The sequence below is a fragment of the Phaethon aethereus genome, assembly GCF_964289735.1.
Source record: "Phaethon aethereus genome assembly, chromosome: 2".
Classification (NCBI taxonomy): Eukaryota; Metazoa; Chordata; class Aves; order Phaethontiformes; family Phaethontidae; genus Phaethon; species Phaethon aethereus.
The window spans coordinates 110,101,920-110,129,020 of NC_138582.1; the positions used below are offsets into that span (position 1 = coordinate 110,101,920).

Sequence of the window (27,101 nt, forward strand, 5' to 3'; positions counted from 1 at the left end):
TAGTAGTCGTAATAAAAGTATTTTTACATCGCTGATGAGGATTGTATGCAAACAACAAAGTGCCTGGGTCAAGAAGATGGATCCTGCCAGGGTTGGTGCATGCTGATGACATGTTGAAAAACTGATGAGTATGATTTGCATTAATCCTCACCCCCCTGTCCCACCCCCAGCTGTGAACCCCAGGTTCAATGCCACCAAAATTAATGGTGATACGGTCAAGGCATGGGGCTGAGGGCATGGGGAAGTGGCCAGCCATGAAGGAACACAACACCAGGAAGAAAGCTCTGCCACTTGTTCTCAGGACAGAACTACCCATGTTTTAAACAGCTTTTAAAAAATGTAAAAAACCAGCCCCGTTTCTCATCGCAGGTATCCAGAACACCTCTAAACACACACAGAAATAGACAGGTATTACTGAAAATTTTAACCAATGCTGAAGCTGCAAAACTGCTATTTGTTGTAGTTGTTTGAATACAGAAGGGGCAATTTGCTGTAAATAAACATTAAAAAGCATTTTTTCTTAAATGCTTGAGATATTCTTCTTTTTCACTCCAGTCTCAATGGTATTTTCCTGTCACTTGCTCCTCCAGTTGTGCTGATCTTTCTACTATACCTATGCTCAAACGTCCGACGCAGTGTTCTCTCCCCACTGCAAGAGTCATCCCAGTCCCACCCTGGCCCAGCTTGTATCCCACCCCAGGCCCCGTCCCCATGGGCTTAGATAAGCCATTCCTTCTTGCTCTCGTCGATGGTTTCCGTGAAGTTAGGGTCATTGTTCATGATGGCAGCGTCGGCACTCTCGGCTGACTCTGCCCCTTTGGCCTCATTGGTGTGGTAGGTTCCCTTGTGGCGAAACATGTAACGGATCAGGAACACCAAGGTGCAGAGGATGGTGAAGATCACTACTGCGATGATGCCTACACAGAGGAGGAAAGAAAAGATGCCACTAGTGAGGAGAACATCACATTTTGACACAAAGAAAGGATCCCACAACTCCTCTGAGCTGAGCCGAAGCTACCTGGGCAGTTAAACATCACCACAGTTGCCTGGTTTCCACTACTCTAATATTTATATATAGTTTCCACTACATACAAAACGTCACTGAGTGGAGTCTGCTAGTGACTTTCATCCTGTAGGTAAACTTCAACATTAATACCTACTTAGAGGTGAGCTTTTGCTGATTGTGAAGCAGAGGATTCCGAGTGCTCCCAAAACACAAGGGTGAAATGGTGACATGTCACTGCCTGGACAGCTTTCTGAGGATGGAGTCACTGACGTATACTTTCCAGACAACGGTTGTATAGATCTATCATAGATCCTCAACATGTCCTTGAAAATTGGCTTGGCTTACTGTTGGCTCACTGCACCCACTAGGCGCTGGCTCCACATAATTACAGACATAGCTGCTTTATCATCAGCCTTATCCTTAATTGATCTCCCTGCAATGGTCTATTTGGGGTTCAGCCCTGTTATGGAGAAGTCTTATATATCTTACCCTCTTAGGCATAGGTAACTATGTGCTAAAGCAGCACTGTTCCTTTTTTGGCCCTTCTCTATAGCCATGATGATCTTCTAGGATGAAGATATTATAAAATTCTCAGGTTAAAAAAATATTGTAATCAGCCAGAATTATGTTATGCCACTTTTGTTAATCGGACAGCCAGGCTGTTCAGGTGTGGCCTGAATTTTTCTGAGGAATGCAATGCTGTCCTTCTAGTATTGTAAGATTTCAAAGTATTAAGGAAAAGTTTTAAGTAGTAATAAAAATATAAATGAAAAAGGAACAATAACATAAAAACTAAAGCAACTAATCTAAACCTGGATATGGAAACATAGACCCTTGAGGGGGCCAGGGAAAAGATACAAGAAATTCCATTAGACTGCATGTACTACTATACTCAGTGTTGCTTTACGTGACAAAACCCACCACCAGTATGTCATTTTATACGCATTTAGAACTGACTGAAAGCTATTAGGGTGATCTTTACAATTTATTTTTTTAATATGCCTTCAGAATTTGATGCAGTGGCAAAGTTCTCCCAGGGGATTTATGGTACAACACTTCCACACTATGGGACAAGGCAGAGAAAATTGCAAGTCTGCATAAAATTAATCGGGATCCTTACTTCTGGAGGCAGCTGGCCAGAATATCTTCAATGGAATGCTAATTCAAAATTCCAGTTCTAATATTACTTAACATCACCTATCACACTGAATGGGACTTTCCAGCACATAAGCTATGGGAGAACTTGGCCCCTAAAAAGCAAGGCAGGATCACAAGGGATTTTTGGCAAGGGTGGAACAAATAGTGTTTGACATAGATTCATGTTGAATCTGCTGTAACTGGAAAAGTGTCTTCACCATTTCATATAAACTAATTACTCTGTTAACATAAGTACCTACTGCAAAGTAGGTCCCTACATGGATTCTTAATATGTGCATTATGAATATCAGTATTTTGATTTGGTTAAAACTGAACCTGAGGAGACAAACTGCGAACAAACTATTTCACTAGTACAATGTGCCTGAACGGACTTAAACAAATTTCTATTTAACTTTCTTCAGGTGTAGTTTTCCTACATATCCAGCTCTTAATAGCTTTAATATGTTACCAGCTGCAATTCAGCCATCACAGTCATACTGCAAAGCACCTTAGAAAAGTAGATGTTTTTCCTACCTCCAATAATGGCAGAATTTCTGTTAACTCCATCTCCTATAGCTTGACCGTTGTATGGGAAATCAGCACTGGCTGTAAATAAGGAATTAAAGATTCATGTTGTAATAGTAGTGAAACCTCACACAGTAGTTCAGAAATACATCCAACATCCTCAGATACAATTTAAAGAAAATTCTGATCCCTAGATATTTATCTAAAAAAGAAAAAAATTTTCACTATTATCTAATCCCTCAGAACTTCGTGCTTCCTCCTCTTAACAAAAATAAAATTAAAATAAAGAAGGTACTCTCAGGAAGCATTTATGTTAATACAGGAGGCAATTTTGTTACTCTACTAACAAAAATTCAGTAAGTTTCTTTAGCGCAAAACCACACAAAATCTTTTATTTCAAATGAGTGTGATTGTACATATTATTATAAAGATTTTTGCCTTTGTCACTGCTATCCATGAAACACTTCAGAAGTTTCCAGGATTTAGTGACCACCATTGGGTACAAAAAACTGCCATCTCTTTTGCTGCTGCACAATGTAATGTAAGCAAGTGGCTGCATTTTCTATTGGTCAGAGCCTTAGAGCAATTACCCAAATGAGCATGTGCCAGCACCTTTGCTAGTCTAAGGAGAAAGCCCACCGTGGCAGCTTAGCTACTGCTGTGCAAGTGCTTTGGAGCTAAGATGCAAGACTGTGTGTTGGAGAAACTGAGGCATGGCAGGCAGGAAAGCACGTGGGAGTGGAGAGCCTCCAGCTTACAGGTGAGGAGAGGAAATACTGCCAGAGGTACCATCGCTCACCTGCCAGCAACCTTAAAAATGAGAGATTCCTTCCGTCAGAGCTGGGTGAACGAATCTGTACAGGTTTAAAGTAGATATGGATGGTGGTCTTAGTTTTAACCTCCAGAAAACACCACAGAGGCTTTTCAAAGGCAATCTCATCAACGAAGCCACCGAGGCGAAGGGCTCCGGAGTAGAAGATCGCGCCGGGGGACCCGTCCTAAAGCGGCCAAACCGCGAAGGCGGCAGCACAGGGAGAGAGAGGGTCCCCCAGCCCCGCCCCCTCCCCGAGCCGGCAGCGCGGGCTCCTGACGAGCGGCGGCTCTGACTCAGCGTGGGCGGGGACAGGCGCGGCGGCGGCCAAAGCCCCTCACGTACAAGAGCAGCCCCGGGGAGCGCGAGCGACCCGCAGCGCGGCGAACAGGGCGGGCAAACAGGAGATGGCGCGTCAGAAGGGCGTGACGCGTCAGTTGGCGCAGGCAGGGCGTGCAGGGAAGGCCTGCGGGCACTGTGCACTTCCCCCGCCCCCCCACCGCCCCCGGCTCTAGGGAGTCTCTCGACACATGGTCATCGCCCTCCCAGAAGAAGCCCAGCCATGGTCTCAGCTCGGTTGAAAGCCATCGCCAGAAGGAATGTGGTGACCCAGACAGAGCTCCCACACAAACATGCAGCTGTCCAGATGTTCGGCTGCAGGGAGTGCCTGAGCCTGTCACTTGTACTGCAGGGTGGCAGAGACACCACCTGCGTGCAGTGCGACCAGGGGAGTGACCTGCTCAGCATGGTGGCAGAGCTGAAAGAGGAGGTTGGAGAGGCTGAGGAGCATCAGGGGGTGTGAGAGGGAGATGGATCGGTGGAGCCACACCCTGCCGTCCCTGAGGCAGAGGCAGCAGGTGGATGCTCCACAAGCAGCAGGGGATCCCCTGCCCTCTTGCTGCTGGGCAGAAGGAGAGGACCTAAGAGATGAGGGATAATGGAAACGGGTCCCTGCTCGGGGTGGCAGGGGAATCCTGTCCTGGTCTCCCTCAGTGTCCCAGCTGCCCCCACACAACAGATGTGGGGCTCTGGAACTTGAGGGCCAGGAACATGAGGACCTTGATGAAAGTCCATCCAGGGGTTGCCTAGGGTGGCTCAGTCAGTCTCAAGCGTCAAGACGTCCTCTCTTAAGTAAAAAAGGAGGGTGATTGTTGTAGGCAACTCCCTTCTGAGGGGTACAAAGGGCCCAATATGCCGACCAGACCCAACCCACAGGGAAGTCTGCTGCCTCCCTGGGGCCCGGGTGAGAGATGTCCCCAGGGAACGACCTGGTCTGGTCTGGCCCACCGATTATTACCCGCTGTTGGTCATGCAGGTTGGCAACAAGGTTGCACAAAGAAGTCTAAAAGCAGATAAAAGGGACTTTAGAGCACTGGGGTGACTGGTTGATGGAGTGGGAGCACAGGTAGTGTTTTCATCAATCCCTTCAGTGGCAGGGAAGAATACTGAAAGGAATAGGAAAGCACATCTGGTTAACATATAGCTCAGAGGCTGGTGCCATCAGCTGAATTGTGGGTTTTTTGACCATGGGGCGATTTACACGGCACCAGGCCTGCTGGCAGCAGATGGAGTTCAACTATCTCCAACAGGGAAAAGGATTCTCGCTTATGAGCTGACAGGCCTCATAGAGAGGGCTTTAAACTAGATTGGAAGGGGGAAGGGGATAGAACCAGGCTCACTAGAGATGAGCCTAGGGGTGGCATGCTGGAGTTTGGGGTGAAATCGGTAGCCCAGCTCAAGTGCATCTGCACCAATGCATGCAGCGTGGGCAGCAAACCAGAGGAGCTGGAAGCCACTGTGCAATGGGACAGCTATGAATTAGTCGCCATCACAGAAACATGAGGGGATGACTCCCATGACTGGAGTGCTGCAATAGATGGCTATAAGCTCTGCAGAAGGGACGGGCATGGAAGGAGAGGCGGTGGGGTGGCTCTGTATGTTAGGGAGTGTTTTGACTGTATAGAACTCAAAGATTGGGATGACCAAGTCAAGTCCTTATGGGTAAGGATGAAGGGAAAAGCAAACAAGGCAGATATCCTGCTGGGAGTCTGTTATAGACCACCCAACCAGGACGAAGAGGCAGACGAAGCATTCTAAAAGTGACTGGCAGAAGTCTCGCAATCGCGAGCCCTTGTTCTTGGAGGGGACTTTTTTACTGGACATCTGCTGGAAGTATAACACAGCAGAGGGGAAACAGTCTAGGAGGTTCCTGGAGTGTGTGGAAGATAACTTCCAGACACAGCTGGTAAGTGAGCCTACCAGGGGAGGTGCCCCGCTTGACTGCTGTTTACGAACAGAGAAGGACTGGTGGGAGATGTGGTGGTCAGAGGCCATCTTGGGCTTAGTTACCACAAAATGATAGAATTCTCGATTCTTGGTGAAGTAAGGAGGGGGGTTAGCAAAACCACTACCATGGACTTCCGGAGGGCAGACTTCAGCCTGTTCAGGTCAGTGGTTGAGCGAGTCCCTTGGGAGACAGTCCGGAAGGGCAAAAGGGTCCAGGAAGGCTGGACATTCTTCAAGAGGAAATCTTAAAGGCGCAGGAGCAGGTGGGCCACAAGACGAGCTGGCGGGGAAGACGACTGGCCTGGCTGAACAGGGAGCTTTTGCTGGGACTCAGGAAACAAAGGAGACTTTATCACCTTTGGAGGAAGGGCCAGGCAACTCAAGAAGAGTACAAGGATCTCGCTAGGTCAAGCAGAGAGAAAATTAGAACAGCAAAAGTCCAGCTAGAGCTCAGTCTGGCCATGGTCGTAAAGGATAAGAAAAAATGGTTTTACAAATATATTAACAACAAAAAGAGAGACAAAGAGAATCTTCATCCCTTATTGGATGGGGGTGGGGGGAAACATTGTCACCAAGGATGAGGACAAGGCTGAGGTGCTAATGCCTTCTTTGCCTCAGTCTTTAATAGCAAGACTAAGTATCCTCCAGGTATTCAGCTCCCTGAGCTGGAAGACAGGGATGGAGAGCAGAATAAACTCCCCATAATCCAGGAGGAAGCAATTAACGACCTGCTATGCCACCTGGACACCCACAAGTCTATGGGGCCTGATGGGATCCACCCGAGAGTACTGAGGGAGCTGGCGGAGGAGCTTGCCAAGCCACTCTCCATCATTTATCAGCAGTCCTGGTTAACAAGGGGAGGTCCCAGATGACTGGGATGACATTGCCAGTGTGATGCCCATCTACAAGAAGGGCCGGAAGGAGGATCCCGGGAACTACAGGGCTGTCAGCCTGACCTCGGTACCGGGGAAGATTATGGAGCGGTTCATCTTGAATGCTCACAGGGCATGTGCAGGACAACCAAGGGATCAGGCCCAGCCAGCATGGGTTTATGAAAGGCAGGTCCTGCTTGACCAACCTGATTTCCTTTTATGACCAGGTGACCCGCCTAGTGGATGAGGGAAGTGCTGTGGATGTTGTCTACCTGGTCTTTAGTAAAGTCACTGTCACTGTCTCCCACAGCATTCTCTTAGAGAAGCTGGCGGCTCATGGCTTAGACAGGTGTACTCTTTGCTGGGTAAAGAACTGGCTGGACAGCCAAGCTCAGAGAGTTATGGTGAACGGAGTTAAATGCAGTTGGAGGCTGGTTACAAGTGGTGTTCCCCGGCGCTCAGTTTTGGGGCCGGTCTTGTTCAATATGTTTATTGATGACCTGGATGAGGGGATTGAGTGCTCCCTCAGTAAGTTTGCAGACGACACCAAGTTGGGCAGGAGTGTTGGTCTGCTGGAGGTCGGGAAGGCTCTGCAGAGGGATCTGGACAGGCTGGATCGATGGGCCGAGGTCAACTGTATGAAGTTTAACAAGGCCAAGTGCTGGGTCCTGCACTTGGGTCACAACAACCCCATGCAATGCTACAGGCTTGGGGAGGAGTGGCTGGAGAGCTGCCTGGTGGAAAAGGACCCGGGGGCACTGGTTGACAGCCAGCTGAACATGAGCCAGCAGTGTGCCCAGGTGGCCAAGAAGGCCAAGAGCACCCTGGCCTGTATGAGAAACAGTGTCGCCAGCAGGAGTAGGGAAGTGATTGTGCCCCTGTACTCGGCACTGGTGAGGCTGCACCTTGAATCCTGTGTTCAGTTTTGGGCCCCTCACTACAAGAAGGACATGGAGTTGCTGGAGTGTGTCCAGAGAAAGGCAATGAAGCTGCTGAGCGGTCTGGGGAACAAGTCTTATGAGGAGCGGCTGAGGGAACTGGGTTTTAATCTGGAGAAGAGGAGGCTGAGGGAAGACCTTATGGCTCTCTACAACTACCTGAAAAGGGGTTGTGGTGAGGTGGGTGTTGGTCTCTTCTCCCAAGTAACTATCAACAGAAGAAGAGGAAATGGCCTTAAGTTGTGCCAGGGGAGGTTTAGACTCTATATTAGTTAAATTTTCTTTACTGAGAGAGTGGTCAAACATTGGAACAAGCTGCCCAGGGAGGTGGTGGAATGACCATCACTGGAAGTGTTCAAAAAACGTGTGGACGTGGCACTTCAGGATATGGTTTAGTGGGCATGGTGGTGTTGGGTTGGTGGTTGGACTTGATGATCTTAAAGGTCTTTTGCAACCTTAATGATTCTGTGATTCTGTGAATTAAACCTGTCCTCAACATTTTCTTTATAGTCAGACGTAGCAACTAGACACTTCAGCGACTAAGGAAGTCCAAGGAGCTAGGTGAGTGGTTGCAATCATTTCCTCCCTGGGGCCTGGGTGAGAGACGTCACCAGGAAACTCCCTGGTCTGGTTCGGCCCACTGATTACTACCCACTGTTGGTCATGCAGGTTGGCAACGACGAGGTTGCGCTAAGAAGCCCAAAGGCAGTCAAAAAGGACTTGAGAGCACTGGGGCGACTGGTCGATGGAGCAGGAGCACAGGTAGTGTTTTCATCCATCCCTTCAGTGACAGGAAGAACGCTGAAAGGAACAGGAAAGCACACCTGATCAACACGTGGCTTAGGGGCTGGTGCCATCGTCAGAATTTTGGGTTTTTTGACCACGGGGCGGTTTACACGGCACCGGCCCTGCTCGCAGCTGATGGAGTGCAACTGACGCCAAGGAGCAAAAGGATTCTTGCTCATGAGCTTGCAGGCCTCATTGAGAGGCCTTTAAACTAGATTTGGAGCGGGGAGGGGATAAAACCGGGCTCACTAGAGTTGAACCTAGGGGTAGGTTCAACGTGCCAGAGTTGAAATCGATAGCCCAGCTCAGGTGCATCTACACCAATGCACGCAGCATGGGCACCAAACAGGAGGAGCTGGAAGCCATTATGCTGCGCGACAGCTATGACGTAGTTGCCATCACAGAAACATGGTGGGATGCTTCTCATGACTGGAGTGCTGCAATGGATGGCTATAAGCTCTTCCGAAGGGATAGGCAGGGAAGGAGAGGCGGTGGGGTGGCTCTGTATGTTAGGGAGTGTTTTGATTGCATAGAAGTCGAAGACTGTGAAGACCAAGTAGCGTGCTTGTGGGTAAGGATGAGGGGGAAGGCCAATGAGGCAGATATCCTGCTGGGAGTCTGTTACAGGTCACCCAACCAGGATGAAGAGACGGATGAGACATTCTATAAGCGACTGGCAGAGGTCTCGCATTCGCTGGCCCTTGTTCTTGTGGGGGACTTCAACCTACCGGACATCTGCTGGAAGTATAACACAGCAGAGAGGAAACAATCTGGGAGGTTCCTGGAGTGTGTGGAGGATAACTTCCTGACACAGCTGGTGAGTGAGCCCACCAGGGGAGGTGCCTTACTGGACCTGCTGTTTACAAACAGAGAAGAACTGGTGAGAGATGTGGTGGTCGGAGGCTGTCTTGGACTTAGCGACCACGACATGATAGAATTCTCAGTTGTGAGGGAAGTAAGGAGAGGGGTCAGCAAAACTGCTATCATGGACTTCCGGAGGGCAGACTTTGGCCTGTTCAGGTCACTGGTTGAGAGAGTCCCTTGGGAGACAGTCCTGAAGGACAAAGGGGTCCAGGAAGGTTGGACAGTCTTCAAGAAGGAAATCTTAAAGGCGCAGGAGCAGGTGGTCCCCATGTGCTGTAAGAAGAGCTGGCGGGGAAGGCGACCGGCCTGGCTGAACAGGGAGATTTTGCTGGGACTCAAGGAAAAGAGGAGAGTTTATCACCTCTGGAAGAAGGGGCAGGCAACTCACGAAGAGTACAAGGATCTCGTTAGGTCAAGCAGGGACAAAATTAGAAAGACAAAAGCCCAGCTTGAGCTCAGTCTGGCCACAGTCGTAACGGATAATAAAAAATGTTTTAACAAATATATTAACAACAAAAAGAGAGGCAAGGAGAATCTCCATCCCCTACTGGATATGGCGGGGAACATGGTCTCCAAGGACGAGGACAAGGCTGAGGTACTTAATGCCTTCTTTGCCTCAGTCTTTAATAGCCAGTCCAGGTATCCACAGGGTATTCAGCCCCCTGAGCTGGAAGACAGGGATGGAGAGCACAATGTACTCCTCATAATCCAGGAGGAAGCAGTCAAGGACATGCTAAACCACCTGGACACCCACAAGTCTATGGGGCCTGATGAGATCCACCTGAGAGTACTGAGAGAGCTGGCGGAGGAGCTTGCCAAGTCACTCTCCATCATTTATCAGCAGTCCTGGTTAACAGGGGAGGTCCCAGAAGACCGGAGGCTTGCCAATGTGAGGCCCACCTACAAGAAAGGCCGGAAGGAGGATCCTGGGAACTACAGGGCTGTCAGCCTGACCTCTGTACCGGGGAAGATTATGGAGCAGTTGGTCTTGAGAGTGCTCACAGGGCATCTGCAGGACAACCGAAGGCTCAGGCCCAGCCAGCATGGGTTCATGAAAGGCAGGTCCTGCTTGACCAACCTGATCTCCTTCTATGACCAGGTGACCCGCCTAGTGGATGAGGGAAAGGCTGTGGATGTTGTCTGCCTGGACTTTAGTAAAGCCTTTGACAGCATCTCCCACAGCATTCCCCTGCAGAAACTGGTGTCTCGTGGCTTAGACGGGTTTACTCTTCGCTGGGTGAGGTACTGGCTGGATGGCCGAGCCCAGAGAGTTGTGGTGAACGGCGTTAAATCCGGCTGGCGGCCGGTCACAAGCGGTGTTCCCCATGGCTCAGTTCTGGGGCCAGTCTTGTTCAATATCTTTATTGATGATCTGGATGAGGGAATTGAGTGCTCCCTCAGTAAGTTTGCAGATGACACCGAGTTGGGTGGGAGTGTTGATCTGCTGGAGGGCAGGAAGGCTCTGCAGAGGGATCTGGACAGGCTGGATCGATGGGCAGAGGCCAACTGTATGAGGTTTAATAAGGCCAAGTGCAGGGTCCTGCACTTTGGCCACAACAACCCCATGCAATGCTACAGGCTTGGGGAGGAGTGGCTGGAGAGCAGCCCGGTGGAAAAGGGCCTGGGGGTGCTGGTTGACAGCCAGCTGAACATGAGCCAGCAGTGTGCCCAGGTGGCCAAGAAGGCCAACAGCGTCCTGGCCTGTATCAGGAATAGTGTGGCCAGCAGGAGTAGGGAAGTGATCGTGCCCCTGTACTCGGCACTGGTGAGGCTGCAGCTTGAATCCTGTGTTCAGTTTTGGGCCTCTCACTACAAGAAGGACATGGAGTTGCTGGAGCGTGTCCAGAGAAAGGCAACGAAGCTGCTGAGTGGTCTGGGGAACAAGTCTTATGAGGAGCGGCTGAGGGAACTGGGGTTGTTTAGTCTGGAGAAGAGGAGGCTGAGAGGAGACCTTATCGCTCTCTACAACTACCTGAAAGGGGGTTGTGGCGACGTGGGTGTTAGTCTCTTCTCCCAAGTAACTAGAGATAGGACAAGAGGAAATGGCCTCAAGTTGCACCGGGGAGGTTTAGATTGGATATTAGGAAAAATTTCTTCACTGAGAGGGTGGTCAGGCATTGGAACAGGCTGCCCAGGGAGGTGGTGGAGTCACCATCTCTGGAAGTGTTCAAAAAACGTGTGGATGTGGCGCTTCAGGACATGGTTTAGGGGACATGGTGGCGCTGGATTAATGGTTGGACTTGATGATCTTAAAGGTCCTTTCCAACCTACTGATTCTGTGATTCTGTGATTCTTTGCCACTGGACTATGGCATTGATTTTGAAATAGAGAAAATGTTGTTATAGGTATTTAACTGGAGATACTTAAAATAATAAAAGATATTAATTACTTCTTAGGTGAGTATTTAAAACCCAGCTGTATTTTCCTTGTTTGATGGATTAGGTGATACTGTTTTAAGCAATCAGATGCTTTTACAGGCCATTGATGCATTCACTATACCCAGAAACTGGCTAAGGAAATTCAGCTGGCATTCTGTTAGCATGGAGTAAAATTCATAATAAAGTTCCTTTTGTATCGCAAAGCAGCTGCGCAAAAGATGAATGGCTTCAGCTTGCCACATGGCCTAAAAAGAGGTTTGGGGCTAGAGTAGCCTTCTGTGTGTCTACTCTGGGGGAGGGTCAAACGAGCTGTGTGTTGAGCAGCTTGTTTTTGGCTTGGCACCTGTGAGGCAAACAAGAGAGGGCTTCTCAGGGCTCAGTGGAGGGGGCCTGGCCAGCAGGTTTTGCCAGCAGCACTTGTGCCTTTGACATTTATTGGTGTTCTGGCTTCTGAAAACAGCATTTCTGCACCTCTCTGAAACAAACCATGCTAACAAATGTAAATGATTATGAATAAATACCCGATTCTGTATCAGTGGAGTTTGGTCCAAAGAAGAACCTTATTGTGCAGGACCATGAATGTTTCCTACAGTGATGTTTTGGCACAGGGTCCCTAATATTATCCTTGCAGGACTGAAAGGGAAGGGCTGGCAGCGAGAAAATAAACCGTAGCTTTAAACGTGCCCTCCCTGCACCTCAATGAAAATCCTAAAGCCAAGCAATACTATGTAGAAAAGCATCAATTTGCCAAATTGCAAAGAAATTGCTCTCTGCCACTCTAACCCAAAAGGAGGCCCCTCACCATAGGAGCAGCACCACAGGCAGTTAACAAGTCCTGCCACTTGGTTTGGAGTTGCTCTCCTGTATCTCCACACAAGAAACCTTAAAATCAGCAGTGGCCACAGTTCCCCCTTCCCTTACAACTGAATAGTACTTTTTATCTTCTTTTAAAAGATTGTTTCGAGGACCACAGCACTAGTGAAGTGTGAAGAAAGATCATGCTGCAGTTCATGGCAGCACGATCTCTCCCGAGCTGCCACATCACAATGGCTATGCTACAAGGGATTCCTGGCAGATGGAAGACCACAGCTTATGATGTTCAACAGCCACTGATGTACATCGCAGAATAATGAAGAACATGAAGCATGATGTGAAGCTACATTCTTGATCTTGTCTGAGAGCTGCTGATAGGACTGGCCCTGGTGCCTCCATCCAAGGCTGCTTTCCATTGCATCTAGTCATAATACACACTTAGGAAGAGATGTCCACTGGATCAACAAGCAGATGTGACTCACTCTGAGACTGTCATATCTGACAAAGAAGGAATAGGAATATGTGTCTGGGGGCAGGAGACAACCTATTTGAACAAGAGTTCATCATCAGATTGAATGCAACTGCTGGAGAGCCAGAAGTGCTGTAGTAAAACGAGCTTGGATGTTCATGAATCTTTTCTTTAAAGCACCTATGGCAGATATTATTGCCGTAATTCATGAATTAATGTTCTGTTACTCTTGTGTCAGCAGGAGACCTGCTTTTATATTATGGGTTTTTTTTGGACTGAAAAATTATATCTAAAATGTCACCCAAATATGGGGTTATAGAATATGTTTTGCTGCAGGTGTCTATACCAGTTTTTTACTGAATGTATCACTACAGAGGGATAGAGGAGCAAGAAAAGAACTCACTACCATCTTCTTTTTTAGGTAGAAGTTTCCTTGAAATTCTTCTGCACAGCAGTAGCTTCTCCAATGATCAGAAACAGCTACAGACCAGGGATCTAAGAATTGCAAAAGGCTAACTCCTGCCACAGCAATTAGTCAGAAGAGAACATATGAAGGCACATTTCTTGACCCTCCTGCCACCAACGGGCACCAAGTGCAGGTCTTTCAGATAGCAGTTATGTCATTCAGACATGTGCCCATTCATCTCTGACCTTACTACGGTCACATTCCTTGGCAATATTAAGGAACTTTGTCAACAAGACAACTAATGAGATTCTTTCTTCCACCACTGCTGAAATTCAGGAACGAAACAAGGAAAGAACACATTAGAGCAGGCTGACAAAGGGGCAACAGTAATACTGACGCTCTGGTAAAAGCACAGAAGACTATTAGAGTGCCATTCACAGGTTGTAAAGAGTAACTCCTAAAGTGTTTTAATATGACTGGTCAGATAAAATTAATATTGCTACTAATGACTCTCCTGTTTCATGGGAATCTAAATCACAGCAGTGTAATAACTAGCTCGCATGGTTACCGTATGCCGATGAAGTACATAGTGAGTTGCTCATGGACAAGTGTGTGCCTTCATTTCTCTGTCACAGCTGGGAACACCTCTTTCCTGTTCAGATTCTTCCATTATCACTGTGACATTGATTCTAACTACATGCCTCCGCAAGCCCTGTTGCACTGTGTCGTGGTTTAGCCCCAGCCGGCAACTAAGCACCACGCAGCCGCTCGCTCACTCTCCCTCCCACAGCGGGACGGGGGAGAGAATTAGGAAAAACCTCGTGGGTTGAGATAAACACGGTTTAATAGGACAGAAAGAAAGAAGGGAACAATAATGATAATACCAACAAAGGAATGTATAAGAACAAGTGATGCCCAATACAGAAATTGCTCACCACCCCGTGATCGACAGCCCGTCCCCGAGCAGCGATTTCCTCCCCCCCGGCCAACTCCAGTTTATGTACTGGGCATGACGTCGTATGGTAGGGAATATCTCTTTGGCCAGTCTGGGTCAGCTGTCCCGGCTGTGTCCCCTCCCAGCTCCCCGTGCACCCCCAGCCTGCTCGCTGGCAGGCCAGCACAAGAAGCTGGACTGTCCTTGACGGCTCAGCAACAACCCAAAACATCAGCACATTATCAACAGTTCCTCATCCCAAATCCAAAACACAGTCTCACACTAGCTTCTGTGAGGAAAACCAGCTCTATCCTGGCTGAAACCAGGACAGTATCCACCCCTTATTCCATACCATTTACGTCATGCTCAGGTCCTATACTTTTCAATACATTCCAATTATTCATTATTACTCTTCCTGTCCTTTAATATATACACACAGATATCACTCTCTTAGTCCATGGGCCATCACTTAAAATGTCTATGGAGTTCAGTCAGTCCATGACTCTGGGCTTCATCCATCATAGCAGTCTCTCAGGGCAGGGGAGATGGTATGTGGTGTTGGATTGTCATCTGGCACGGTCCATGTCCATGATCTGCAGGTCGAAGATGTCGATCTCGAGGGATTTGTTGGGCGCAAGCTGCTGAAGCCAGTTCTGGTTTCATCACTGCTGCACGTTGCTTGGTTTCAGTGAAGCTCATTCTTCATCAGTCTGGGTGATTCTTACTATAATACCATTGATATGGTAGATAGCAGCCATAGTAGTAATGTCATTCTGAACAATTAACATAATACAATTCAAATCATTGACTGTTTTCACCCAAAATCAAGTCTCCTTGAGGTACACATCGGACTTCCCCATCCTTCCGCATTACCCACCAAGTGCACCCAGGTCCCTGGGCAAAGGCAATCCCACGAATGGGTTTGCCTTTTCCTAATGCAGGAGTAACCCAGACTGTCTTCCCCAGCATGTTTCTCACATGCACCACAGGGACTTTATCCCCTTCTACAGTACGTAGAAGTTTTGATTGGGCAGGGCCGGCTCTATTAGTAGATCCCCTAGTGTTGACTAACCAGGTGGCTTTGGCTAAATGTTTATCCCAATTTTTGAATGTCCCATCACCCATTGCTCTCAGTGTAGTCTTTAACAGTCCGTTGTATCGTTCAATTTTTCCGGAAGCTGGTGCATGATAGGGGATATGATACACCCACTCAATGCCGTGCTCTTTGGCCCAGGCGTCTATGAGGTTGTTTCGGAAATGAGTCCCATTGTCTGACTCAATTCTTTCAGGGGTGCCATGTCGCCATAAGACTTGCTTTTCAAGGCCCAGGATAGTGTTCCGGGCGGTGGCATGGGGCACAGGGTATGTTTCCAGCCATCCGGTGGTTGCTTCCACCATGGTAAGCACATAGCGCTTGCCTTGGCGAGTTTGTGGAAGTGTGATAGTCAATCTGCCAGGCCTCCCCATATTTATATTTCAACCATCGTCCTTCATACCAGAGAGGCTTTAACCGCTTGGCTTGTTTGATCGCAGCACACGTTTCACATTCATGGATAACCTGTGCAATAGCATCCATGGTCAGGTCCACCCCTCGATCCCGAGCCCATCTATATGTTGCATCTCTTCCCTGATGGCCTGAGGTGTCATGGGCCCACCGAGCTATAAATAATTCACCCTTATGTTGCCAGTCCAGATCCACCTGAGCCACTTCAATCTTAGCAGCCTGATCCACCTGATGGTTGTTTTGATGTTCTTCGGTGGCCCGACTCTTGGGTACGTGAGCATCTACGTGACGTACTTTTATGACGAGATTCTCTAGTCGGGCAGCAATATCTTGCCACAATTCAGCAGCCCAGATGGGCTTGCCTCTGCGTTGCCAGTTGCTCTGCTTCCATTGCTGCAGCCACCCCCATAGAGCATTTGCTACCATCCATGAGTCAGTATAAAGATAGAGTACTGGCCATTTTTCTCGTTCAGCAATATCTAAAGCCAGCTGGATGGCTTTCACCTCCGCAAACTGACTTGATTCACCTTGTCCTTCAGCCACTTCTGCAACTCGTCGTATAGGGCTCCATACAGCAGCTTTCCACCTTCGATGTTTGCCTACAATACGACAGGACCCATCAGTAAACAAGGCATATTGCCTTTCGTTCTCTGGCAGTTCATTATATGGTGGAGCCTCTTCAGCACGCGCCACCTCCTCTTCCGGTGATATTCCAAAATCTTTGCCTTCTGGCCAGTCCATGATCACTTCCAAGATTCCCGGGCGATTAAGATTTCCTATTCGAGCCCGCTGTGTAATAAGCGCGACCCACTTACTCCACGTAGCATCAGTCGCATGATGCGTAGAGGGGACCCTCCCTTTGAACATCCAGCCCAGCACCGGCAGTCGGGGTGCCAGGAGGAGCTGTGCTTCAGTACCAACCACTTCTGAGGCAGCTCGAACTCCTTCATATGCCGCCAATATCTCCTTTTCAGTTGGAGTATAGCGGGACTCAGATCCCCTATATCCTCGACTCCAAAACCCTAGAGGTCGACCTCGAGTCTCTCCTGGTGCCTTCTGCCAGAGACTCCAGGTAGGGCCATTCTCCCCGGCTGCCGTGTAGAGCACATTTTTAACATCTTGTCCTGCCCGTACTGGCCCGAGGGCTACGGCATGAACTATCTCCTGTTTGATTTGTTCGAAGGCTTGTCGTTGCTCAGGGCCCCATTTAAAATCGTTCTTCTTCCGGGTCACTTGATAAAGAGGGCTTACAATCAGACTGTAATTTGGAATATGCATTCTCCAGAAACCCACAACACCCAGAAATGCTTGTGTTTCTTTTTTGCTAGTTGGTGGAGACATAGCTGTTATTTTGTTGATCACATCCGTTGGGATCTGTCGACGTCCATCTTGCCATTTTATTCCTAAAAACTGGATCTCTTGTGCAGGTCCCTTGACTTTACTTTGCTTTATAGCAAAACCAGCTTTCAGAAGGACTTGAATTATTTTCTTCCCTTTCTCGAAAACTTCTTCTGCTGTGTTGCCCCATACGATGATGTCGTCAATGTATTGCAGATGCTCTGGAGCTTCACCCTGTTCCAGTGCAGTTTGTATCAGCCCATGGCAAATGGTAGGGCTGTGTTTCCACCCCTGGGGAAGTCGATTCCAGGTGTATTGGACACCTCTCCAAGTGAAAGCAAACTGTGGCCTGCACTCTGCTGCCAAAGGGATCGAGAAAAACGCGTTAGCAATATCAATGGTGGCGTACCACTTGGCTGCCTTTGACTCCAGTTCATATTGAAGTTCTAGCATGTCCGGCACAGCAGCGCTCAGTGGCGGCGTGACTTCATTCAGGCCACGATAGTCTACTGTCAGTCTCCACTCTCCATTAGACTTTCGCACTGGCCATATGGGGCTGTTAAAGGGTGAGTGAGTCTTGCTGATCACTCCTTGGCTCTCCAGCCGACGAATCAGCTCATGGATGGGGATCAGGGAGTCTCTGTTGGTGCGATATTGCCGCCGGTGCACTGTTGTGGTAGCGATCGGCACCTGTTGTTCTTTGACCCTGAGCAACCCCACCACCGAAGGGTCCTCTGAGAGACCAGGCAAGGTGGACAGCTGTTTAATTTCTTCCGTCTCCAAGGCAGCTATACCAAAAGCCCACCGGTACCCTTTTGGGTCCTTGAAATACCCTCTGCTGAGGTAGTCTATGCCCAGGATGCACGGAGCCTCCGGGCCAGTCACAATGGGGTGCTTCTGCCACTCATTCCCAGTTAGGCTCACTTCAGCCTCCAGTACAGTCAGCTGTTGGGATCCCCCTGTCACTCCGGAAATACAGATGGGCTCTGCCCCTATATGGCTTGATGGCATCAGGGTACATTGTGCACCGGTGTCCACTAAAGCCTTATATTCCTGTGGGTCTGACGTGCCAGGCCATCTAATCCACACAGTCCAATAAACTCGGTTGTCCCTCTCCTCCGCCTGGCTGGAGGCAGGGCCCCTCTAATCCTGCTCATAGTACTCGTTACCCACTTCTTGTAAATAGGAGTCAGAAGTCCCTTCAAGAGGATCAGAGGTGAGATCAGCTCTTCTATTCTTTCTGGGAAGCTGCCCAGTGGAAAGTGGAGCGATGATTTTCCTCGAGGAACCTGAACCCCCTTTTGTAATTGTTTTTCCTTGCAGCTCGCGTACTCGTGCCTCTAGGGTCGAGGTAGGTTTTCCATCCCACCTCCTCATGTCCTCTCCGTAGTCACACAATTGAAACCACAGGGTGGCTCGTGGTGTGTATCCTCTATATCTTCTCTCTTGAACAGAAGAGCGCTTACTCCTAATGGCTGAGACACTGGTCCGTATGGGTGGAGGGTAGGGCATATCCTCTTTGAATTGCCGGAACTCTCGGGACAGTTTCTCTATAGCAGAGACGCAGGCCCGTAGGGAGGAAGAGAGACTTTCTTCGTATTGCCGGAGTTGGCCAGCCAATTCATCCACCGTTGGTCTCTCTCCGTCCTTCCAGGCCATTACTGCTAATGAGTTGGCATATGATGATGGTGCACTCCGTACAAACTTCCGCCACATAGGTTGCGTGCAATTGACTTCATCTGGATCTTTGGATGATTGTCCATTGTCCAAGTCACCATAAATCACTTCCAGCACCGCTAGCTCCCTCAGGTACTGGATACCTTTCTCCATGGTGGTCCACTTGCCTGGGTGACATAGAACATCTTCCTTGAAGGGATACCTTTCCTTCACACCCGACAGGAGTCGTCTCCAGAGGCTGAGGACTTGTGCACCTTTTCCAATTGCTTTGTCAATGCCCCCTTCCCTAGAAAGGGATCCCAGCTGCTTGGCTTCCCCACCCTCTAATTCCAGGCTACTGGCCCCATTATCCCAGCATCGGAGCAGGCAGGTGACAATGTGCTCACCTGGATGACGGCTGAAATCCTTTCGCATATCTCGCAATTCACTCAGGGATAGAGATCGGGTAGTTACCGTCTCTTTTATAAGTTCTTCCTCTTCCTCCTCTTCAAGCGATGACTCGCTCTCTTCCCTGTTCCGTGCTTGTGATGGCCCTGCTTCAGAGCACTCTGCCTCCTCACTCTCTTCCTCTGGCTCCTTCTTAGCAGGATCTTCCTCCTCCCTTACTAAACGAGCTGACTTCCGCTTCCAAGATTTCTTCTTTTGTACAGGGGCAACTGATACCGGGATGGGCTGGTCCTCTGGTTCAGCTGCAACAGTCTGAGTAGCTACAGTGCCCGCCGTGGGGGTTGGAGTAGTGGCAGTGCCCGCCGTGGGGGTTGGAGTAGTGACAGTGCCTGCTACAGACGTTGGAGTAGTCACAGTGCCTGCCACATTGCCATCAGACCCAGAGAGCCCCTCTCCCCTTTGCATAGTGTTAAATAGGGTTCGGTAGGCATGGGCCAGGCCCCAGCACATGGCAATGATTTGTGTCTCCTTGGAGCTGCCAGGCTGACAGCATACTTCTTCCAGATATTCTGCTAGTTTATCAGGATTCTGCACTTGTTCGGGAGTGAAGCTCCAAAACACCGGAGGTGCCCACCGCCCCAGGCATTTGCCCATGCTGTTCCACACACCCTGCCATTCATAACTATCCAGCCTTGGGGCAGATCTCCGGGTGATATTCTTAAATTGCTTGCCAACCTTAGACAAAACTGAAACCATGTTCCCCAGAAGTAGCAATAGAGGTATTTTAACCAGCCAAGGGTGTTCAAAATACTGAAAAATTATTGTGAAGAAGGAGGAAATGTTATGATAGAGGGTAGCAAAGGTACCATTCTGCATTTCCTCCATAAAAAACCTTTCAGAGGCAAAAGTATAATTGCTAATCGTCTCCACAAGACTGTAGCCAAAATACAGTAACGGCTTTAGTACAGAGCTCAGATGATACCACATTAAGCTCAAGGTCAGTGCTCTAAAAACAAAATTCACAGGCGAGACATTACTAATCATTGCAGAGTACAGCAGCCCGCAGAAACCAACACCGATCCTTAACATGTACAGCAAAGACGAGAGCATGATGCAAATCAAACTGATATTGTGACCTGCAACCGTTATTATCTCAAGCCTCGGGCCCCACGTTGGGCGCCAAAAAGGACTGTCGTGGTTTAGCCCCAGCCGGCAACTAAGCACCACGCAGCCGCTCGCTCACTCTCCCTCCCACAGCGGGACGGGGGAGAGAATTAGGAAAAACCTCGTGGGTTGAGATAAACACGGTTTAATAGGACAGAAAGAAAGAAGGGAACAATAATGATAATACCAACAAAGGAATGTATAAGAACAAGTGATGCCCAATACAGAAATTGCTCACCACCCCGTGATCGACAGCCCGTCCCCGAGCAGCGATTTCCGCCCCCCCGGCCAACTCCAGTTTATGTACTGGGCATGACGTCGTATGGTAGGGAATATCTCTTTGGCCAGTCTGGGTCAGCTGTCCCGGCTGTGTCCCCTCCCAGCTCCCCGTGCACCCCCAGCCTGCTCGCTGGCAGGCCAGCACAAGAAGCTGGACTGTCCTTGACGGCTCAGCAACAACCCAAAACATCAGCACATTATCAACAGTTCCTCATCCCAAATCCAAAACACAGTCTCACACTAGCTTCTGTGAGGAAAACCAGCTCTATCCTGGCTGAAACCAGGACACACTGCCTGATACTTGTACCTTGAAAGCTTCAAATCATGACTTGCCCACAGCAAATACATGCCATGGAGCTGCAGTTACTCTATGCAGTTACTCTGCAAAGCATCTGTGAACAGCAAGTGGGTTGTGAATGTAATGTAAGGCGGGTGTGGCGAGGATATTGCAGGAGTTTTGCTCTACATATTGTGCTACCTACTTGTTAGCTGACACCATGAACAGGGGTATTCAGTTTTCCTTTATTACCCGGTCTACAAAGGTTGCTTTCAAACAGCTGATTCACATCTGGTTTGGGGACAGTAAGATCTCCTTACCTTAGGAGCTTTTTTGGAATCTTCCCTAGGTTTCTCTGAGCAGCCAGGGTCTCACTTGTGTGAATCAAAATATGAAAAACAGAGCAAAGAGCTTTTAATTTGTACTGGGAAACAGTTACATACTGGCTTAAAAGATGTGCTGTCAGTTTCCTGAAACCCTCTGCTCACACAGCTGTGGCACAGAGCCATTGGTTTTCTGTGTGGACACACCAAAGACATCTTCCTAAAACCTACAGCTAGTGTAGGGACGGATTGAACTGTACCAGGAAATGCTAAGCTCATCTGTGGCTTATGAACATCACTTCATCTGGTTTCCTTCCAGAATCCAAGCTCGGCAATGCTGTTCTTTGCACCCTGTCTTCCCACAGCAGGCTGCTGGGTTTGTTTCAAACACGATCATCCTGAAGCTCACTTATGTAAACGGACACAGCATACTTTGCTTTCTCTTTCTTTCATGGGCTGCTGTTTACGAGGCCATAATTTCAACAACCACAGAGTAAATCTACAGAGTCTGAACTTATGTTTTGTATTTGTCAACTTTCTGTTAGTCTCAGGGTAAGTGGGGTTAAAGTAACTTTCGCGGCACCTAAAAAAGCAATTAAAGACTGACTGCAGGCAAAATCCATGTTTTGGCCATCATTTTAATGACCTTTGAAATTTTAGGTGACCACAAAAATGCAGTAGGAGACCCATCATCATCCGGCACACTCAGCATGGTCATTGCCAATACAGCAGCACTCACTGAATGGAAAGGGGAGAGGGGACTGGACAAACAGACCATAATTATGATTAGATGTTAAAGATGACAGACGTGGTTGACTTAACAGGGTAAATGATAATTTTCCTTCATTATAGTAGGTGTGACTTTGCATCTGCCATTTTCAGAGGAAGAGTTTTTACAATGGATCCCACATAAAAGCCTTTTGCAACTTCACAAAATTGAAATGCAAAATGACCCTGTTAAAGTAGAAAAGTGGTCCAGAAAGTGGATGTGGCAGAGAAATGAGCAAAAGGCTATTCAGTAAAGGCAAGGGGAAAACCAAAACCAAATGGGCAGACTTTTCAGCTAGAGAGCAGTACTGAGAACGACAAAGTAAATGGCAAATCTCATTTTGACGTACACCACCAGGAGTGTTACATATAGGCCATTGGAAAAAAAATTTTTAACTGAACTTTTTTATGGGGTGGGCAAGTCTTAGTTAAAATACACCAGACTACAAAGGAAGATATAGTTTAGATTTGCTCCAAAGAATGTGGGAGTGACCACAGCTCTCAAACAAACAATGGATAAAACCTGTGAAATTGTAGAAATTGAGTTTGTTCAGCCTAGAACTAATACGCGTTGCGAGGCTGCTGTAAGCTTTCAGCTTTACAGATATCCACAATTTTGAGACGTATTCTCCCATTATTAAGACAAGTTTGTTTTTACATAAATATGAACTAGAGAAGCAACCGAACAACTGGATCTGGTGATCACAAGGTATATAAAACCCCTAGTGATCAAGACATTGATTAAAAGTAGAACAGTGAGAGAACAAAATAAAAGCTAAGACATGAACTATCACTCCTTCCTAATTCTATTTTGCAGCCAGGCATCCAAGAATTGAGCTTGAGAAGACATAAGACACTCACTGACACCTTAGGATTTTGTGAAAGTTTTGGATGCTAGATCTGTTCAGTAGTACATTTCTCCACAGGACCATAACACAGAGGAAAACAAAAGCAAGCTCTCTAGCTGTGTTCTGTCAAATTCTGTCAACTCTGCTGGTCAGGTGATACTGTACTGCTATGGTTTGAAATTACACAGCACTCCATATTACAGACTGTAAGTACAGAAACTAATTGCTTGACTCTTGATAGTAGAAACTAATATACAGTCACAGTCACATTCCCCTTCTTGAAGGGACTGGATTACAAAAGAAACTCTAAACACATGCACAGAAATGACGGAACAGGAGTAAACAATTCCATTAGACAGCCCTACATCAAAGGTGAATTAGAGTCCATAGACTCCAGTTGGCCTTTCTTGCTCTTCCCACTGCCTGTTCCCATCCCATCCACCACTTTCCTCCTGAGTGTGGCTCTGTGAAGAGCTCCTGTGACAAGTAAAGTACAGCAATTCAGAAAAAGACGACTAAAATCTGAAGCAATATTAAAAATGCTGTGTCTTTTTATACTGCCAGGGCAAATTTTGCATTGAAAGCTCCTGTATTTTTTTTTAAATTAATACATCTATTTTTTTTCCCTACCTCTCCAAGCTGAAAACAGAGAAAGGAGGAAAACTACCCCTACTCCTGCTTTTCTAGGCATTTGAGAGCAGATTCTGAGGGAGGACTATTTAACATTAAACTGTGTTAACAGAGTTTACTCAAAGTCCCACTGACATCAGCTTAAGTATAGAACTAAGAATTTAGCAGAAGTTTTTTTTAATATTAAACACTTCCAAGTTTAAAAAAAAATACCCACACTTACCCAACCACAAAATATTTAAAAGATATTATCAACTATATTGTTTGTAAAAGGTCATTTTTGTTCTAGCATGTTATATGGGGTCAATCACTACTCCCTGAATTTTTAGTGTATCACTGTAGTGATAGAGGGTTACAAGTATATCCCTACTATGAACGATTTTTCTCTGTTTATGGAAATAGAAATCTTCACAGTCACAGACTTAATAATTTTTTTGGTGCGAGTTACAGGATATTGGAAAAAGTACACTCAGATAGCAATTCTGAAACTACCAGAACAGACATGCAGCTTAGAGGAAAAATTAGGGCTTTTCACTTTAAAAATGTCATCTTCTCTCTGTCACCAATAATGCAAATTATTTGGAACACGAAATTCTCAACATTGGATCAAAATCCACTAATTTCTTCAATCTTAAGGAACCTTCTTCTCTGGGAGGCATAGAGAGGAAACAAAACCAGAAAAAAACCTTAATAAATGACAAAAAAGTCCTCCAACACATTAGTGCTATTTGGATCAATTATTTAAACTACATTATGCCAGGTATGTTCTGTTACATGAAAAGCATTTTGAAGGGTTGAATTTTTTTTTGTAAGAATTTTTCACTGAATCTCAAGTGTTTTTACCAATAGCTACTGGTGAGTTCTGCTGAGAGAGACACGCACAGAGATGATGGAAAACACAAAACCCGTGTTTTTATGTTTTTGGTGTGAAGTCTCTCTAACTATGTCTTTTTATTCAATTTGAAATGAGTATAAATTTAAAAATCCTCTGAAATGATGGCTTAATAGAAATGTTGTCCTTTGAACAGCCAATGTGGGAGAGTAAGTGGAAATTATAGAAGAAAGAGTAGTTGGATGCTTCTGTTAAAAAAGCATTTTGCTCTGCCAAATTTCCAATTGATTTGCAACACATCAGAGCACCCCCTCCATGAAAGACCTAAACTCATCTGTCTTTTAATTCCTGGTAGTAATGTCTGTCTGACACTGGGTCTCACTATAACTCCAGACGAGAACTGCTAGTATATTAGTCATGCTGGCCTAAGCGATCACTTTCATGAAATTTTTATGAGCAGTGCTTACATTTCATCTGTTAAGGAAGACAAACAAATACTTCCTTTTATAATTAATGTCGAATATGAAACGCTTCAGTGCTCTCAAAGGAACAGTAGAGTTAAGTGCTGATCAAAGCCTAGCTGTATATAGCTAATTGCTGATAATGGACCCAGAGGGAATACTTGAAAGAAACAAAAAAACAACTATAAAAAATCCAACACAACAAACAAGAATGCCAAACAAGCCTGTAAACTTATAACAGCTACAAAAAAGGAGAAAAAAAAAAAGATGGACTCTATTAATTGAGGTACTTGGAAGAAAGGGTTTCTCAAAACCAGGATATGAACAAGATCAGGTTCTGCACTTTCAGTGTTCATGAAAGTTATGAAAAAAGAAAGGTTTTGATTGGTGATGAGGAATGGGTCAGACTGGAGAGTCTAAATCTAAAATAAACTTTAATAGCTGTAATGACCTGACTGTAGTCTTGAATAACCTCTTACACAGGACGTGAAGTGCTTTTCAGCCTAAGGAAAGGAAAAATAAGGCAGTCACATGAAGTACTCTGGCATCTAAATGCTTCTCTATTCCATTTTTTTCCTAATTTATGCCGTTGCTATGTTCCTAGTTAAAGTTACTACTTGTGGAAAAAATATAGCCTTTGCAGGGGATGGAAAACACTCTTTTTAATATGGCCACCTTCTTGTCTTGATGTTAGCAGCATTAACATTCAAATCAGTGCTTATGAAATAGCTACAATGCTTGGTCTCTCAATGAATGCCAGAAGAATTTACAAGCTTGGCAGTATGTCAGCTGTCTGATACATTAGACAGAGTGCCAGAAATTTCACACCAAAATTATATATTCTTAAAGATAGAAGAAAGTTATACATAATTGTGTGAAGGAACTAGATGAGACTGAGGGAGGCATTTTTATTCCCAATCAACAGAGAGATTTACAGCAATTCAAGCACCATAATTAAGCCCTTTAAGGATGAAGCACTGATTGTGCCACATTTCAGATAGATGCTCTTCCTAGTTAGCTGCTCGATAGGGAGGAGAAAAATAGAAAGTGTTGCATCTCAATATTTACCACTTACCTTCTTGCCTGCAAGAAACGCTTGGAGCTTAGAAACTGAGCTATGAGTTTCTCCTAGACTTCATCCCTGACTGTCTAAACAAAATGCCACCCTCCTGTTTGAAAAGAACTCAGGTCAAGGCCATGGACTTCTGAGACAATATTTATATTGGGAGAATTGGGGATGAATGCTGGTCACTCTGAGCAGAGGAAACTTGATCACAGAAATGCACCAAAATCTAGCAGTGGAAGAATCTGTCAAGGCCATACGGCAGGCTGCAAGTGCATCTTCCATCTCTTGTATAGGAAGTATAAATATTAAACTAGCTTACTGGCAGACAAAGAGCCTCCCAATGTTTACATGCTATGTTAATTAAAAAAACCCACCAACCACCTTGAGTGATCAATAACTTCAAGGAGAGAATTTGGCATCATTCTCTGATTGCAGTACAGGTAACTAAGCCTGTTTGCTATGCTTGAAAAAGGAGGAGCGTCATTTTATTCTGGCAACTGCCTTCGCATCTATTTCCAGTTTTTCTAACACCTAGGAGATCAAATTTAGATGTGTAAAATGAACAAAATGAACATGAACAAAAGCAATGCAACTCTTCCATCACTCCTGACTTGATTGCCACTTGCAGGAAGCCCAGAGAAGTGACCCTGCTCTCCTGCAGTCCCTTAGAGGAGAGAATGAGTGCTGCATCACACATGACCATTGATTTTAATCCTCCTGCTGTTGGATTCACTGATGCACGCAGGACTCTTTCAATGTCTGTGGCCAGAAATGTTTGTAACCTAAGACCATTTTGAGGGCTGAATCGCTGCCCTGCAGCAAGTAATGCCTTTGATCCTTCCTTCCTTCTCACTGTGCTGTTCATAACAAGCCCTTGACAAGGGCAAGCACTATTTCCCATCTCTGCAGCCACATTCGTACCAGTGCACGTCTAACAGAGCTTCTCCTCAGATGCTGTCACCCTTCCCTCTGAGATGTGGTCAGAGGTTGAGATGGCAAGCCAAAACTGATGGCGTCTGAATCAGAAAGGTGACCTTAAGCAGTGTCACTGGTAACACACGAGTGATGCTTTCTCTTAGTCCAGAAAATTGACTGCTATCTTTGACGTGACAATTAGTTGGCCAATTATGTGAGCATGGATCATATGGACAGTGTTCATCCCTCCCACTCTTCTGCCATCACTTGTTAAAGGAAGAGAGATGAATTTGTAACAAAAAGGGATTTAATCCTGCAGGCAGCCATTTTAATCTTGATGACAGTGCTGCATGTCTTCATACAATGGTTTTGCCAGACATGCTCAATATAGGTTTCAAAGTAAGCTG

General features: G+C 46.7%; 1 protein-coding gene across 1 annotated transcript in view; it reads right to left on the bottom strand.

Annotated features, from left to right (window-relative positions):
* Positions 1-717: 717 nt before the first annotated feature.
* Positions 718-27,101, bottom strand: part of CNTNAP2 (contactin associated protein 2) — a gene marked incomplete at its 3' end in the record, with an annotated part of 1,307,043 nt that continues 1,280,659 nt past the window's right edge. The window contains exons 23-24 of the mRNA XM_081996846.1: positions 2,678-2,749; positions 718-917 (exon numbers count right to left, since the gene is read on the bottom strand). Of these exons, the coding sequence (XP_081852972.1) occupies positions 718-917; positions 2,678-2,749 (272 nt within the window). The remainder of the gene's footprint in view (positions 918-2,677; positions 2,750-27,101) is intronic.